This window comes from Pipra filicauda, unplaced genomic scaffold (assembly GCF_003945595.2).
Source record: "Pipra filicauda isolate LSUMZ 115617 unplaced genomic scaffold, ASM394559v2 scaffold234_size1211729_pilon, whole genome shotgun sequence".
Classification (NCBI taxonomy): domain Eukaryota; kingdom Metazoa; phylum Chordata; class Aves; order Passeriformes; family Pipridae; genus Pipra; species Pipra filicauda.
In genome coordinates this window covers 878,229-896,720 of record NW_024104348.1, presented here as the reverse complement: position 1 = coordinate 896,720, position 18,492 = coordinate 878,229, and the positions used below count along the sequence as shown (strand labels likewise).

General features: G+C 42.3%; 1 protein-coding gene across 1 annotated transcript; it reads right to left on the bottom strand.

Moving 5' to 3' along the window:
• Nucleotides 1-1,588: 1,588 nt before the first annotated feature.
• LOC113988479 (antigen WC1.1-like) lies at nucleotides 1,589-17,374 on the bottom strand. Its single transcript, XM_027722130.2, has 15 exons — nucleotides 17,305-17,374; nucleotides 14,372-14,686; nucleotides 12,571-12,879; nucleotides 10,719-11,033; nucleotides 9,614-9,925; nucleotides 8,864-9,181; nucleotides 7,843-8,157; nucleotides 6,259-6,573; nucleotides 5,418-5,480; nucleotides 5,017-5,331; nucleotides 4,792-4,827; nucleotides 4,336-4,473; nucleotides 3,941-4,036; nucleotides 2,116-2,289; nucleotides 1,589-1,732 (listed from the first exon to the last, which is right to left on the bottom strand). Exons 1-15 carry the CDS (start codon nucleotides 17,372-17,374, stop codon nucleotides 1,626-1,628), a joined length of 3,198 nt encoding a protein of 1,065 aa, XP_027577931.1. The 3' UTR covers nucleotides 1,589-1,625.
• Nucleotides 17,375-18,492: the final 1,118 nt, after the last annotated feature.

Here is an 18,492-nt window from a genome sequence, read left to right as displayed (position 1 = left end):
AAAGGAATTAATGAACGACTGAACAAAAAAAAAAAATCTATTTAGAAGAATTAGTAGTGCCTTTTCAAAGGAAAATCCTGCCTTGCATTTTTCTCAAGGGGTCAAAACCACTGCAGAGTGTGAATTTAACGGATGCTATAAGTCACTGCCTCAGACATCCTCTGAACATCTGGGGTTTCCTTTTTCCGGGCCACTGGAGCCTATGGATGTGACTACTGCTTTCCCATGTGCCAGTTCAGCCAGTAGAGAGCCCGAGTGTGTGTCCCAGAGAGATTCATAGGTACATACACACAGGACACTAACACAGCTGGCTACACAGACTGCAGCAAGCAGTGCTACCTGTAACTCCACTCACAGACAACAATTTCCTTTTGTACCTGTTTTTTTTAAAAACTTTAAAGGTAGATTTGTAATGAGCTTGGTGTTAGCCTGATTCTCTTGGTTTTCATCCTGCTCTTTAGCCTCAATGAATGATTCATTGTTTCTGATTTAATAAATTGAAGTGATCTGTTACTTATACATAATTCGGTATGCGTCTGTTTTCATCCCCCAAAATAAGAATTTTGCTTGATAGATCCCACAGTTAAGCCACTTTACATCTTTTGTTAATCTTCTGTTCTGTTAATATGCTTTCAATACAATTACTCCAATTATCCCAAAAATGACCTTGTGCGGGTCCCATTTAGGTGCAGCCATAATGTTGTAAGAGTTTGGCTACAAATTTTAACACCGTGAGCACATTCCCAATATCAGTCCACTCATCCCAGTGAGGATTATATACCCCAGTCACCTGGGGAATACTCAGCTTAAATGGATCATGTTGATGACATCAGTTGTTGCCATCTCTGAGGCTCCAGGGTTTCCTTCTTCCTGGTCACTGCCTGGTGCCACCAGAGAGGAGAAATTCTGTCCTGTGTAGAGTTCTGACAGGGATAAAATTTCTGCCAGACCTTTTTCTGCCATAGAATTGGTTGCCCCTGTCAGTTTCTGCTGCCTTTTCCTGTTCCTTGCAAACACTCTCTATTTCTACTTTCCCAGTTTTTCTGTTAGTGAGTCAGGAAAGTAGATAGCATGATGCAGTTAAATCACATGGATGTATGCGTTTCTCTCCTTCCATCTCTCACGGCATGCCTGTCAGGCCTTGTTGATGGTGTTGCAGAAGCAATCAGCAAGAATTCCTTTTTCAAAGACTTGGATGAAACAGAATTTTGATTATTTTCTTGCAGTTCATTCTCCATTCATAATAATCCCCAGAAAGGTGTCCCATGTATCTGGGAGGAAAAGCATAAATTTGAGAAGAGATCTTTGAACAGTTTCTAATAAGAAAATATCGTAATTTAACAGATTAACTCAGTAGAAAAATAATTGCAACTACAATATTTAGAAATTAAAAGCAAAAAGCATATAGGCAGTCTTGGCAACAAGAAATTATAAGGGAAATTTGAAAGATTTTCTTGAAAGTCGTGTTTGTTTATCTTAGAAGTGTGTAATCACTTCTCTACAAATAATCCAAATTTATGTAAACTAATCCTAAGTGTAGGTTGTTCTGGTTCTGCTAGTAGTGAATTAGCATTTTATGAACAGTTTTATTTCCAAAAGTGGTCAGTACAGCTCAGCAGTCTCTATCAGCATCCCAGCTCTTCAATGTAATCATAGCCTGTATCTTCAAGAGCAGGGGATGAAGATCTCTCAGCTTCAGGGGTCCTGTTTCGGAACATACTAGGACTCCAGTCTGAAAACATGAAGGGAAGAACACTTGAGACAGATAAATGCACACTCTGTATTGTATAAACCCATTTATATGGTTGCGCAGCTGTCATTTGTCTCCTCTAGAAATCAGAACCTTAGATATGAGTGACTGTGAAAGACCTGAGAAATGCTTATGTCATTCTGCCTTCTGATAACATGCACACATATCCAAAGATCAAGCTAGCTGTTTCCAGAAAACAGATTACTGATCTGACTTTAAACACTTCTAGTAAAGGCAATTCTTCCTGATAGTGGTTAGATAAAACCTAGCTGATCCCTTGAGGTACCTTCCACCTTGATTATCTTTGAGTTCAATACAGTAATTATTGATTACGAAAACTAACAGCATTGCTCTTCTAGCCTCACCTGTCTGTGAGTCCTTGTTTCTGTCACTTTCTCCAGGGTTCCCAATGATTTCCTGTTCATTCTGCCCGTAAAGAGAAGCATCTTTAGGTCCAGAAGCTTCTGTCGCATCATCATAGTCATTTTCTAGGGCATTTTCAGGCAGTGGAAAGATCTCTGGAACAGTACAGGTATTAGCTATAACAAGGAGAGTTCTTCCACTAGAGAAAGCAGTAGCTGATGATCCAGCAATACAAGGCTTTAATACTGACATGTCTGTACTTAACTGGAATCCATCCCTCAGAGAATGTTAGTTTTCACAGTTTTATGGTATATACATATACTTACAAATAATATGTGTATAAACATGAAAATAAATTAAAGCCCTCCTGTTTTACTTTTTATGTAACAATCAATACTCAATCTGAATAAGAAAAAGAGATCTTATTTGGAATAATTATCATCTTTATAAGCATTTCAAAACAAGTAAGAAAAAGCTTTTAATTTATTTTTAACTAAAAAAAAATCAGTATTAAAAAAGCAATGGACAATAAAATTAAGGACATGATGCAGCAGAGTCTGATATATGGGCAACTGAGGTCCAAAACTGCTTGTGCCTTTTGAAGTTGATCTCTTGGAGACCAGACAGCAGCTGAAGGAGCTTTTTGATCAGTTCTAGGAAATTTCAGCTCTTTTTCAAACACTTGCTCTCCTTCAGCTATTTCAAATTTAAAAAAAAACCAAACCAAACCAAAACCCTGCAGCTGGGAATCTGCGTTTTCTTCAGACCTCTTGGATTAAAATTTCCTAACCTATTCAAATTGTATGCCAGTGTTCTTATTTGGAGCATGTCTTTCCTCTGTCTTAATTCTCCTCATTTTTCTCAGAAATAAAGCAATAGTTTACAAGCTATTACAGTTGAAATTTCTGGAAGAAGCAGTTATCAAATTGTTGGATTCATGTGACTGGATCCTGTGGAGTGTGCAACAGTATCAGCAAATGTCTATTTCAAACTTCTCATATAGAAGAGAAAACTAGCACTTGTATATGAGATTGTATGACATTCTTCCACCACAAGAGTTAAAAAGAAAATTTTGATTCACATCAAAACATCACTAGCACATGGAGTGCAGCAATGAAAAAGTTTTAATCACTAATAATGAAAATTTTGGAATTAAAAACTACTCTGATCTGGGATCTCTTTCTTTGTATGATCATTACCTTGAGTTGCTCCAGGACCATTTTCTTCATCGTCTCCTCTATAAAACTGTGCCTTTGTTTTTGAACTCTCTGAATAAGAATCTAGGCAAATGGGAAAGAATGTGGTATCAGATTAAACTCTCCTTATCTGCTAAGACTGCATCATGAGAAAAAGAGCAGGCTAGAGTAATACCATCCAAGTTCAACAGATTCTTAGGCAGTCAGCATTACTCCTGCAAGGCTTACAGTGGAATAACCAAGGATCCCTCAGGGGTCCCATAACATTCTCATAGCTCATGGGGGAGACAAGCCACAAAGGGAGAAAAGCAATCCACAGGAGGAAGCCTACAGGGGCACAGTTCCTGGCAGAGAGATGCAAATTATTCCTTTATTTGTCCCTGCTTTAAATAATTGCAGCAAGAAGCTTTTGTTTGTTTGTTTTGTTTGACCTATACTGATCTATGGTCTATGGCTGCACAAAACAAATTGTCCTTAGGAGAGGAATTGGCAGAGTCCACTGGGCAGAAAACTCCTCTCCTCAAATCTAGGAATTTTTAGTTTTCCGGTAGATTTGGGAGCTGCAAAGTATCAGACGGGGGTCGGGGGCACCAGAAAGAGCTTTCCCTTGAGAAGAGCAAGACACACAGACCTGAGAGGAAAGTCACGACCTGCTTTTCCCCCATCAGATTATAATCAATCTCTTCATAGACAGCCTCGGAGAAGGGGTCATAGGATAGTCTGGAGTCTGAAAGTAAAAGGTAATGATCACTCACACAGTCTCTGCTCATACTCAGGTTGGGGTCTTGAAAAGGACAAGTGCCCTAAAGGGGCTGCATGGCCGGGTTAGTACCTAGAAAGTCACCAAGATGTGCTGACTGAGGATAAGCACTGCTGGGCCACTTCGCTGCCAGAAAGCGAGGGAAAATCTTGGTGTGGCAACAGATGCAATTCATCTCAGTCACCCCTCCCCTCAAACTCCCCAGGCAACTAAACACTTGCCAGCCATGTCAAGGAGGCATTTCATACCAGTCCTGAGGGACCCACCTCTCTGCTGTGCCCTGGCACGTTGGATCTGTCTAGCAAGAATGGCAAGGACCAGGCAGAGAAGGGTCCCCAGGATAATGCAGAGGATGACAGGCATTGAAAGTCTCGTGCTGTCTGTTGCAGGGCGGCGAGGGGGATCTGAATGGAAATGAAAAAGGAACAGGAAACGAATCAGATGTCCCAGAGAACTCCCTCCTCCGGAGAGCTGCTCCTCTACCCTGTGCCCATGCTAGCATGGTGAGGCAGGTCACCTGCTGCCCGGTTGTGGGTCCTGCTCAAGCAGGTAAAATTTGGCAGCTGGGGATAGTGCCACTAGGTTTTCATTTACAAAAGGCTGCAGGAGATGCTTTCTGGTGAGCTGAAATAAACTGCTGATTTACCTGCTAGGCAATATCAGGGACGTTAGACTGTCATTTGATGAGAGAAAGAAAGGGGGAAGAAGGAAGAAGGCATTACCTGCTCTAGTGGGTAATGCTGTTGTTTCTGTCGTACCTGCAAAAGGAAAGTGAGTCTACATTAAAGAAGAGGCAAGTGTGAAAAACAGGGAGAATATCTTCATATCATTTGTGTGTTCCTGCAGACAAAATTATGAAAGGGCTGGTCACTGGGAAGTACAGCTGATGTAATGCTCCTCTATCTGCCTCCTTCCCAGATCTGTGTAATAAAGGACCAGTCACTAACCAGAGCAATTCACAGCAGCATCTTCCTTATGATCACAGCTTTTGCCAAACAAAGACTTGGCAGGACAGTCCCAAAGAGACAGCTCTGTTCCTTTACAGTGCACCTTCTCCAGCCAGATGGGACCAGTCCCTTCCCCAAAGGCAGCTTCACTCAGAGCAGACACAGCAGATCCACAGCCCAGCTGCCTGCATACAACGTTAGCATCTGCCACATCCCAGGTGTCATCACAGATTGTTCCCCAGGAACCTTGGTGCCAAATCTCCACTCTGCCAGAACATTCATCCTCTCCTCCTATGACTCGTAACTTTTCCCTGTCTGCAAAACACAGAAACCTTCTGTTTTACTGAAAGAGCAGGAAGCTTCAGAGTGACAAATAAGGAAAAACAAAGAGGTCAAAGTACCTGAACACCTTGTAGAGTTTGGACACTTAGCAAACGTGGCTGGAGATGTTGCCTCTTTTCTTCCTGCAGAATTTAAATAGTGAAGTAAATAATTTGTTTTCTGAAAAAAGTAAGGGAGTGTAAATTGCCTGAAAATTAACCATCAGGTTAATTTTTTTCCTGAAATACATGTGTGGCCTGCTTAGTTCTTGATGGATTGCTGTTTGGCTATTGCTGTAAGTAAAATAATCTTCCTGTTGGCTATGCTTTCTTTCTTCTCACATGAGGCAGCTGCAATCCCTCTCAGGATATCCAAATGTCATCTAGAATTCATTTATATTATAGTGAATATATATGAATATAGATATTCATACCCAGGGGTATGAAATACTGTCACAAGACCAGGCATTAGAAGTGGATCTTTAGAGCCAAACTGATTTGTACACTTATCCATGGCTATGAGCATGCATATGTGTGCATGTATGTACATGTGCACTGATATGCCTCCATGCATGTAGAAACACATATCTGCCTCTAGACTTCTTGAGAAGTCTGATCCTAACTCAGATCTCACAGGGTGACTTGTGTATCATAGATTTTTGCTTAAAAAATATGCAACTGCACTGTCCTATTGGGGAATCCCTTAGGATTTCCACTGGGTAACTACACTCTGTGACAATCATGTAATTTTAATTCACTCATTTACGTCAAGGATGTAGACAGAAATGTTTCTACCATTTGCATGAAACTAGAAATAATGTGTACTATATAACAAGCAAATATAAGGTAATTACTGCAATGTCCCTATATGTGTGCATAGGTTAATGTCTGGGCAATTCTATATAAATGTATTTCTGATTACCAGTGCAAGAAATGTGGGTCTCTTCTGCTCGGTTATCACATGACTGAGGATCCCAGGGGTCTGACTGACACTGCCAGAGAGAGCTATGTTGCTCAGTGCACTCAATGTGGTCCAACCATGTGGGCCCAGAACCTCTGCCGTATTTGAAATCTTCTGCAATTTCCGCTCCATCTCCACAGCCCAGGTGTTTGCATACAGTTACTGCAGTGAGCTGAGTCATACGATTGGAACAAACACTCCCCCATGTCCCATTGTAGAAAACTTCTAGACGCCCAGCACAGTCATTGCCATTCACCAGCCTCAGAGCCAAGAAATCTGGAAGTGAAGACATAAAAATGGAATTAGAGGGCCTGATTCTTCTAGGAACTTGGCTGTGATGAGTGAAATCCAGATATGTATTACCATATGCTAGGGCTTTTATAGTAAAAGACATTTGGTCTTCCTCATACTATTGATTGCTGGCCACTGACTTAGTAAATTCAGCTAATCCTGATCCAGAGCTTGAATCAATATGTACTGATTGGCAAAGGGCCAGTAGGCATTTTTGTCATGTAGTTGTGGTTGCTCTTCCCTCAGTAGTATTGAATACTTGAACCTAAAATTCAGAACAACTAGTATAGGGCATAACTTAAGTGATCTGTCTGCACTCACTTCAGTGGCACTCAGACACCCTCTGCATATGCAGCTAGGACTTCTTGCATTAGAGGGGAGTAGTTATTTTCTGCTCCTTTGTGGCTCTGATTCAGTGCCAACAGTGTCTCTCATCTCTTGGCATGCTCAGTGCCACAAACTTCTTATGACATGGGGATTTTTTTCCTGTCTGTGTATATAGTCTTTTTTTTTTTTTTTTTTTTTGCAGTGCTAACTGCCTGTATTGGTTCTACCTGTGTTGTGGAGCATGGATGCTCCACAGGCTCCAGTCCCTTCAGAATTTGTACCAGCTCCATCATGGACCCTAACAGGCTGCACTCCCTTCAGGTATTGTACCTGAACCTGTGTGGGTCCTCCATAGCCTGCAGTCCTTTCAGGAGTGTACTTTTTCCAGTGTTACTTGTCCACGGGCCATAGCCCTCTCAGAGACATACCTCGTCTGGTATGGAAACCATATCTCCAGCCATGTTCCCAACAGCATCTTTTTCCACTTCTCTTTCATTTCTCCTTTCTCTTGCAACTTGCCACTCTGTCTTAAATATGCATGAGCAGAGCCACCATAATCTACTTTGATTTTCTAGTGCTTTGGTTCACAGTGGGTTGTTTTCATTGGCTTCAGGGTGAGCTGCAACTGACTGTAATGGGCACACAGCACCTTGCTGTGGAAATCTTTACAAAATCCTCTAATTTACTCCCCAAATATTCCACCACACCACACACATTTGGTGTGTGTGTGTGTGTGTGCTAATGCAAAATATGGACTTCTGTAGACCCTTTGCATCTTGGTAGGACCAAGAGGATATGCTGACCAACTACGCTTGTAATCAAGACAGCAAGAGGCTGTCCAAGCAAGTCTCCACTATTAACTGCTTCTCTTTCATGTAACCCTCCTGTTTGAACCCACAAGCTCAGAAAACAGTTTTCCAAACACACCTGAGCACAGGACTCCAGCATCCTCTTTGTGTTGGCAGTTGTGCTGGCCCCATGCCCTAGAGGGACATGCCCAGAGATCAGATTCATCCCCAGTGCAATTCACGTCATCCAGCCAGATCTGTCCTGACCCTTTGCCATAATGAGCAGAGGCAAATGCCTTGATGGCGTGCCCACATCCAAGTTGTTTGCAAACAACATTAGCATCTGATAGATCCCAATTATCATCGCAGATGGTGCCCCAGATACCATCATGATAAAGCTCTACTCTCCCAGCGCAGCGCTTTGTTCCATTCACCAGCCTGATCTGTCTGCTACCTGTAGGAGGAAAAGCCAGTTGTCAAGCTGCAACACAACCAAAATGCACAGGTCAGCACAATGGCTGTCTTTTTAAAACATTTTTAAGACATCATGTTTTTGTTATATTACAATTCTTCTGCTATGCTTGCTTAGGCCAAACTTGTTTGAGGCTAAAATTGTATAAAGGGAAAGGCCTACTCCTCCATCATGTAAATGTTTGAATAATTCCTGTGAGATGTTGCAAACAAGGAGGAGTATCTGATCATACTGAGTATATGCAGAGGTCACCTTATCTTCTAAAGCCAGAGAAGCTATTCTCTATTTATACTCGTTTAGTTAGACAGAGACAGTTGCTGTTACAGATGGGTTACAAAATCAGAGAAGAGTAGAAACAGTTATAATATTCTTAGGAAAGGCTGCAGGTATCTATAAATATAGAAATGTCACAAAATAAAAGCTATTTAATTCTCAAATATCAATCAGAATGTGTGGCAATCATGGCCAAATTAGTGATCTTATGGCTTCTGTATTCTAATATTTCCTTTGATTCTGGAAGATAAATTCTTTAAGAAATTTAGATGAAGAAAGCATTCTGTAAATTACACATGCTTCCTTAACTATCAAGCTCAGACTCATGCATATGTAAGATCTGCTGAGACCACAGCACAGGGTGGCCTGGAGCCAACCCTAGGAAACATTCTGTGCCTTTCACACGGTAACTCACCTGAACAAATCACACCAACGTCTTCAGAAACTCCAGTTGGCACTGTCTGATACTGATAGGTCTTGCAGAGCATCAGCTGAGTCTCATTTCCAGTACACTGGACACTCCTTAAGCCAACAAGACCCATACCTCGCTCAGACTTTGGAAGGTAATAGGCTTTCTCAGCAGTTCCACACTGGAGCTGTCTGCATACCACCTGAGCATCCTTAATGTCCCAGTCGTCATCCAGGACTCTGCTCCACACACCATGGAGTGAGATCTCAACTCGCCCATCACAGCGGCTCTCTCCACCCGAGAGTCTCAGTGATTCAGCAGGACCTAGGCTCAAGAGAGTTGGAAAATACATTGAAGAATATCTGCTGCTCTTACTGTAGTATGGATAACTTGCAGGAGACATATGGAAGACAAATTTCTATGTTGGTAAAAAATTCATTCTCACCACTGATTAAGGAGACTGCCTGTGCTAAGGCTCTCTTTGCTTTCAGGTACAGAAGGGTCTGCAATAGGAAGCAAGAAAGGCTTCCTCAGCTCAGAGATTAGATCCTGTGGGGAGTCAGGCACTTCTAAACAATGTGAATCCCTCTACTAAATCAAGTTTCTATGCTGAAACAAAAGGCTGGAGGGATGGGGTAAAAGAAGGGAAAGAGTATTAAAACAGGCTGACATACCAGACTTGCTTGTGAGAATGAGATCACCAGCACTGCTCTGGTCTGAAGTTGCACTGCCCATTAAAGGGCACTTCTGACTTACCTGAGCAAATTACAGTGGCTGCTTCTTTGGCTGAACAGGTTGGATTGCCCAAAGTCACTTGAGCACAGTCCCACAGGCAGGACTCTGTCCCTTCACAGTGAAAAGCGTCTCTCCATATAGGCCCATTCCAATCTGCTAAATGGTCTTCCATCTGGATTGACTTTGCATAGCCACAGTTCAGCTGACTGCAGAGAATGCTGGCAGCTTGCAAATTCCAGTGGGAGTGGCAGAGTCTTCCCCACGTGCCTTCATGGCGGATCTCCACTATGCCAGAGCATGTGGTGCCATTCACCAACCTGCCCCCTGCACACCCTGAATGTAAGAGAAAGTGAGTACTGAAACTTTACATTTGTAACTGCTCATGGGCACAACCTGGAAGTGACTGGGAAATAGGAATGAGTTTTCCTTATCATTCAATGGTAAAAATGACTTCACTGGGCCACTGGAACTTCCATACTCATAACTAGACTTCAGTCCACCCTGTTTTACTCAGAAGAATGACTAGAAATCAGGATCTGGTCCCCTTTGCTGTTTTTAAAATCAGGGCACTAGGTTTTGAGACCTTAATTGTTTGGACTAGCCTCACCTAGGGCCTACAGCTATGCATCCTCAGACTGCTGGTCCAAGCCTCACTTAAACCTGGACCAGGAATTCAGTTCCTTGTCTCGAGTACGTGGCAGGTGTAACTGTCTCCAGTCTTGTTTCTTGCTATGTCTGGCTGTTCTCTCCAGATGGACCCTACATTTGATTGATTGCTTTGACTTGTCTGGGACTGTCCATAGACCTTATTACCAATACCTTCCTCTGTCCTCTCTGCAGATGCTTTAGACTGTGCCTTGGTGGCAAGGACTCTGCTTGTGCTGTCCTCACTCTCTGCCCCCAGCTCATCCCACCCTGTGGAGCAGCCCGGCTCTTGCTGTTCCCTGACACTAGGAGCCTTTCACAGAGAGCAACCTTGTGGTACAGATGAAGTGCAACCTTGACTCCTGTAGCAGCAGACAAAAGATGGAACATAACTCCACAGACTCCCTCTGAATTTTGGGTTGGTATCTTTCCTCAAAGAAGGTGTTTTTCAGTTCTCCTTTTATACCTTTCCACTGCTTACCTGAGCATACCACACGAGCATCTTTTCCAGCAGGGCATTTATCATGACCTAGCGCACTCACAGGACAGTCTCTCAGGAGTGAGTCATTCTTCTTGCAGCTGAATGTGCCATTCCAGACAGATCCATTTCCTTTCCCTAAGGACTGTCCACTTGGTATCAGTAGGGCAACTCCACAGTCTAGCTGCTGGCAGAGGATATTGGCAGCTGGTAAATCCCACAGGTAGTCACAGAGGGTTCCCCATGTGCCTCCGTGAAGAAGCTCTACTCTCCCTGAACATGTGGTACTCCCGTTTGCCAGCCTGTACCCGCCATAGCCTGAAGGAAGAATAAAGGAACGTAGCTGTTACTTTTTGTTTTTTTGTGCTATTGCACTGAAAATTGTAAACTGCAAGAAACTAGCTGCAAGGAACTGTCACTCACTGTGCCTCAGGTTATTGGAAAGCAGATTGTTGATGAGCCAGCTCTGTAAAAAAAAAGTCTGTGTTGTCCATGTTGTAGCCTGCACTGCATGACTAAAAGCTTTTTGATTCTAAGTTCAATCTCTCCTTTTCTGCTCTGCTCTCTCCTCCCCCCCCAGTACTGCTGCTACCTTGCAACATCTTTTCTTGCAGAGGCAGTTCTGGCACTACCTTGCTTGTGAGAAACTCAGAATAAGTGCTACCAGTAGCACTCTCTCTCCCAGTAGTTGGTCATCTCATGTTTCCCAGCAAGCAGCAACTACAGTGTGCAATTCTGAGCACGTCCCAGCATAAGGCTCTGAACACAACAGGCCATACTCATCAGCATATTCACAATAAATTAAGTGTGGCATGGGTAGGGCTATTGTGTGCTGCTACCAGTCCCATGTAGTCCCTCTGCCTTCTCACACTGTTACTTCCTATCTTTACGTGGTCCTTGCATAGTATCCCCAATGAGAGCTGGATTTCAGCTCTGAGCAGAGACTCTTGAGAGAGAGAGATAGGAGTCAAGACCTGTTAGATACCTTAACTGAGTTTTTTGGCTGCTACAGCTCCCCAACCAGTGCTCCAGGTCACCGTGGCCAGCGGGACGGTGTCCAAGGCAGTCTTGAAACAGATTGCAACCCTTTGACTGGGAAACAGATATGAACTGCAGTCCTTATCCAGGCTGGTTTTGTGACAGGGTGTTGCCAGAAGCTCTGCCCTGTGCTTAGTTTACCCCTTTGAAATTGTGGCCTCAGAAAAAAAAGCTGTGTTTGCTAGGTCTAATCTTCACTTTTGCAGGGGGTGGCAGTACATTAGCAGTATTTAGATCCCCCAGCAGTCATGACCATATGGAGTTCTTAAGTGATGTTACCTGTCAATCACAACTAAAGTCATCTAGGCCTCTGACAACTTTTTTTTTAATAACTGAATTTTGTAACTTGTGCCTCCTTCAATCTTTTGGAGGTATGATACCTCTCCCAGTTTTTTAATTAGCTGAAGTGCCAGGGGTTAACATACGCACTGTCACCACAGGAAATAAATTAATTTCTCCATATTCCTGCTTGTCTTTTCTGGCCGTTTCTCCTTTTATTTATAAGAGAAAGATGTGTAAAGAATTCTCAGCACTATTGAGTGCATGTCTCTAATAGTATAAAAGAAATTACAGCCCTTTTGAGATCTGCCTCTGGTGCAATAGTGAAGTGATTAGAACAGCCCATGTCAAATGTAGACTCTCAGTGGAGTGAATGAGAGATGGCAGGGTAGCGTCCTGGCCTCCCTTGAGGCGTGATAGGGGAAGCATCCAAGAATCCTGAGGATCACAGAAATGAGTGTGCAGAGGCTCTGAACTGTGGGTTAACAGGAAGAAGACATATAGGACACAAATTATGTTCACCAGTCCAAAGTCTCACCTGAACATACAACAGTGACATCATGAGAGCACGTGTTAGTGTGGTGTAGGTTCCTGGGACAGTGTGCAAGGTGAGTCTCATTCCCTACACAGTGAAACTCTTCTTGCCAGATCAGTTCATGTCTGTCACCAAAGTGAGTTCCTCTCAAGATATCCACCGCCTGGCCACATTCTAACTCATTACATATAACAGAGGCAGTTTTGAAATCAATGTGTGAAAAACAGACAGTAGCCCAAGTTTCTTCTTGCTTTACTTTCAGATTTCCTGAGCAGGCTGTGTCCCCTCCAGTCAGACGTAGACCAGAGAAGCCTGTGGAAAAAAAACACCAAGAAACCCAGCATCAAAGGTTGATTGTACTGACCTAATTTCATAACTCATGTACCTTCATGGGCAAGTCATGTCACTTCTCTGAGGACCACTGATACTTTTAAATAATGATTGGGGCAATTCCTGTATGCCACTGACAAGAAAGAAAATGGTGTATGAGATTGCTTATTTCTTAGTATGTGAAAATATTAAGCTTGGGAAGCTATAGAATTAGGGAATCTTTGAACATCTGCCAATGACTGAGAAGTAGTAACCCCTAAACAGATAAATAAATAGTCATTTACTAGTGTGTGTCCACGAGACTTCATTATTTAAATGAATAGGAAGCCAAAGCTTCCTTCTTTCCAGGAAGAGGAAACAGGAAATGTTGCACCCATCTTCATAAAAGGCTAAAAAGACAGACTGAAGATCTATAGGCTGATCAGCCTCACTTTGGTGCCTGGGAAAATTATGGAGTAAATCCTCCTGGGACACATCTCTGGACTCAAGAAGATGAATAGGAAGAGTCAACATGGATTTATTGAGGGTGTATCATGGCTGTGGGACCTTGTTGCTTTGTCTCACAAAAGTGGATTTATGGATGAGGGGACAGCAGCTCATGTAATTTACCTTACATTTAGCATGGTCATTAGCGCTGTCTTGCACAATATTCTTATGTCCAAAAACTAGGATATTACGGTCTGGGTGGAAGGACAACATGGTTAAACAGCCGATTGAATGGTCAGGCTCAGAGAGTCATGACTGGGGGGTTGCACTCTACCTGAAGACTGGCAGCAAGCGGAATACCACTTGTTGGGTCTTTCCTGGGACCCGTTCTGCTCAGTGACATTACCAACAGCCTGGAGGAGGTGATGGAGTACACTATTATCATTTTGGGGGGTGGAGGGAGATAACCATGAAAGCAAAGCTGCCATTCAGAGATCTACACAGGCTGTATTAATGGGCTGAGAGGAATCTTATAAAAATCAAAACCGACAAATGTAAGGTTTGAAGCTGGGAAGGAAAAACCTCATGCAATCATGCTTTATCCAAAGAGCAAAACCAAGCACATCTTGCAGAAGAAGCAGCCAAACAGATATTGGATTTGTTTGCCATTGAAGACTGTCCTGTCTTAGCTTATGTGAAGATCTGGAGAAGAAAGGCAGTTGTATGGCATAACACTGTATTTTCTTGCTTCTCCATCTACATTTGCTTTTTTAGCTCCCATTCCTGGTCATAGAGAAGTTTAGTACTGCTGTCCTGTTGCCTGGGAGAGATGTGATAGAAACAAATATTTTCTTTTTCTCTTCTATGTCATTTAATAAGTCCATTCTATGTCACTGCTGTGCCCAGGCAAAGTAGACTTGCACATATAGTCAGTAGAAGACTTAGTGCTGGTGCAACTTGCTGTGGCTGAATGGAGGCAGTACTAGGACAAAGTCTGATCCCAGCCTCGTATCTTTTTTCTATTCTGCAAGGCTGAATGAATTCTTACCTGAGCAGATCACTCCAATATCAAAGTAATGAGGGCAGGTAAAAGCACCCCATCCTGTATGTGTGCAGTTCCAGAGAGCAGATTCATCACCACGGCAATCAACTCGATACAACCATGTTGGTCCAGTCCCTTCTCCAAAAGGAGCTCGATTAAGGGCCTTAACAGCAGATCCACATTGTAGTTGCTTACAAACAACCTCAGCATCTTCTATGGTCCAGTCACCATCACACACAGTTCCCCACTGCTCCTTGTGTTTTACTTCCACTCTCCCAGAGCAGGGGCCAGTTCCGTTTGACAGCCTCAATTCATCAGCACCTTCAGGCACAGAGACATATCAAGATTATGGAAAGGACAGTGCCTGATCATGATTATCTGTTACATATGGTTAATGAGATTATTATTGCTCTTAATTTACTCTTACATCAGACTTAGTTGGTTCACCTTTCTAAATAGTTCAATTCAAAGGTTTTTTTGCAAGGAGCTTTATCTGTATTTACAAATTTGACCGAACTGCACAGCTAAAATTTAAGTTATTTCTAATGACAGGTAAGCTTTCTCTTCTTCTGACTTATCAGGGCTAGGAAATGCTGAGTAACGTCCCCACTGTGTGATTCACAAAGCACACCACAACAGACACCATCAACTGGAGTGGGTGAGGGTACAGCATGTCAGTATGTGATTGCCAGTGTATATCAAGCTAGATTATCCCATGGGTTAATTGACCTGTGAGCCAAGTGTGTGTGTCTTTGGGAGAGAGGTAACTGGAGGAGTTGGCTACCAGAGAGACCAGGGGGTCCAGGCCTGCTACTAGAGGGATGATAAGGTCAACTAATTCTTCTCTCTAGACACTGCAAGTATGTCAGTTTTAGCCCATGAACTGGTGCTAATGCAGCCACTTCTTTCAGTAACTAACCACTGCTTCATTTCTTAATCCATACTAAACTATTAGCATCAGTCAACTAGAAGGCAGTTTTGCCTCCATCTTCATGTGGTCTGTAGCCTGATTCTTCACTGCTTTATCAGACACAGACAATGTGACTTTGACACATGATCACCTCTTATACACACAGGCAAAGGTTTTACCTCTTCGCTAACACTGCTGGACTTCCACAGAATTTTCTGCCTATCATATAGATTTAGAAATAAAAAGAAGATTGTTACTCAAGTGACTGAGAGTTGATAACTTCCGAAAGCTATTTTTTCTGCAAACTGTCCTCTTTCCTCAAGTCTCCTGAATAAGAACATCTCTCACATACCTAGCACAAGCCTCAGATAACTCGAAAATCACTTTGTTCTTTCAACATGTTGTCTCAGAAGGAACATAATCTTTCTGTAATAAGTCTTATAAGACTTCTGAAAAATATTCTGGAGAACAACTCACACTCTATTTGAAGAATGTAGTCCAAAAAAGAGTTTTCTTAGCTAAAGCATTTATACATTTAAAAGATAAATGAATCCTAAGAAAAGTTGAATTCATAATACATTTTTAAAGGAATCAGATAACCCATATCCATAAGCCATATCCAGGAGCAAAACAAGCTCAACTAATTGACCTCTTTGCACTTGAATTTTTAAATAATCCAATATCTGGTGTTTTCAACATGTAATAGCATGCAAGAGGATTCAGAGGCAAGCATAACTCAATCAACAGATTTAAATATTCCCTAATAAAAGCTATAATTTGCTGTAATCAATCTACTGTGAATTTTTTATGATTCATACAGACACACTGTTTTGTATTTCCTCACATGCCATAGCATGTCCCACAGGTACCTTCACTGAGTTCAGTGGTTTGGTGTTCTGCTTGGGTAAGGTAAGAAGGCGTCAGTTTTACTTGCTCTGGCTGAAGACCCGGTTCTCCTCATAGACAAGGGATGAAAATGAGCCATGCATTCCTGTACCCAGGCCCTAAGAGGAGGTTTTCAGCAGATTGCCAGCTCATTCCCTGAGGGTTGTGCCTCCTTCACTGCTGGTACAATGCCCCTGCCTGGGGAACATCAGTGGTCTTTAGAAGCATGGAGAGTGCAAGTACTTCCAGAGCAGAGATGAGGGTGGTAGGTGCTGATGATGGTGTCAAGGTAAAGCTACCCTTGTCTGCATCTTCCAGTCAGTCTGTTACTATTCCCTGACATTAAAAAGAAGTTGGCAGAAAACTCACTCTCATTTCTACAGTACAGCTCAGTTGACACTCAAGCATTGCTAGAAAGATGTCTAAATAAAAACGTTTCATATTGTGAAAATGTGTGTCAAGAGTGCCTCCTCTTCCCTGCTGCATGAACTGTGACTGCATCCACACAACTGGTGAGAACCTTTAAGATCAGGGCCATACTACATCAAAGCATCAACCATGAAGTCTTGTTATCATATGGGGATGCAAGCACAACTACAATGCTATAGTGCCACCTCCATGCGTAGAGAGAAAAAAAAGAGATTTCCAAAATCTGTCTCTCATTACCAGCTTCAAACATGTACATATAGCTCTAGAAGAGCAGAGAGACAAATAGTAATAAGCTGCAGATATACAGGAGTGACTGAAGGGATGGTGTGTTACCCAGTCAAATTCCACTGGACACACAGGGCACAGCCACGTCATTTTAACTGATGTTGAACATAGACCTGGAATTATTAATTCTGTCTACAGCCAGTTCAGACGGAGAGGTAAGATAGTAATAAGAATATCCAGCTTGTTTCCATTACAGCTTGACTTGGACTTGAATTCCTATGAGAATGTCTCAGTAAAATATAAAACTTTTACGGATGGCTTACCCTTCTTTATCTCAGGACCACCAAGGAGATTGAATCAAAGACAGAAACATATTTAAACACCTTCTTGTCTCTTTGCCTTAGAGGTTGATAGAATGACAACCTATTTATACTAAATTTACATACTTTTCCTGTATCACTGTCTTATGTGAAATAAAGTATGTACTTACCCAGGGATACCTGAATGGAGAGGAGAAGCAACCACAACACTGGAGCAGAAAGATGTCCTTTTGTTGCCATTTTGATTACAGATAGATGAAACTTTGCTCTTCAGGCATTGCCTAGATCAAACTCTGCATGGGCTTTTCTGTGTCTCACAAGTGACTACAAAAGAGGAAATATATAGATTCACGTGCTGGCGTGAACTACATGAAGGAACCAATAGAAATATTGTTCACCTTTTTAGACGTTATCGATAGATTAATCTCAAACCTGAAAGAACCAAAACTTCCAGTAAAATTTGAAAAGTGTGCTTGTGACCTTATATGAAGGATGATTGCACATCTGATGTGATCTTCAGAATTGTTTTACTACGGGACCAATACTGGTGGCACTGGCAGAGCAGTACGCAAAGTGGTTATTTGTGACCTGACAAAGGAATGTAAAAGTGCAGAACCATGTAGTAGAGAAAAAGGCAAAGAAAATCCCTGAATTTGTAGCTTATCCATCTCATTGGGAAAAATTGTTCTCCAATCAACAGAAGTGGTGTTTATCACTAGCGGTAGTTCTGTGAGCAAAAAATTAGACCTGCTTTGTCTTGAGTCAGGTGCTTCTCAGGGCTTTCTTAATCAGTAAAAACTTTATGGGCAGAAGCTCTTGAAAGACCATCTTCCTAAGGATTTGAATTACAGGACGTCCTGTTTCGTCTGCTGAGTTTCTTTTTGTTTCAGGTGACCGTAGCTGGTAGTTCTACCCACTCATTCATTCAATTTAGAATGGTGAATTTATGGAAATAAAAGCTGCTGTTAATTAAATGGTGGCTACTTGACTCATTCTGGCAACTGGAACAAGTTGCAGAGTGCTGTTTACATCAGTCTAAACACACAATCCTCTTTATAACACTGACAACACATACTCCTTTCGTCTGATGGCATTTATCTACTGTTTATCCAGAATCCCAAGTTCAGTAACATCCAAAGTATTGGGTCCTTAGAATATCAAGCTCTGCAACCTCTTCCCCTTCTCACTGGGTTTTTTCTGCTTGTTCAAGGTCTGTATAATATTGCAGCAGTGTAACCTTTGGTCAGACTGCTGCAGAAAATGCTGCATGAGGAAGAGCAGAGAGAAGTCTGGCCAGAGGCTGCCCATTCTTTGCTTAGGAGTTGCTCAGGAGCTCAGACACTTGCCTATGGCCTCTA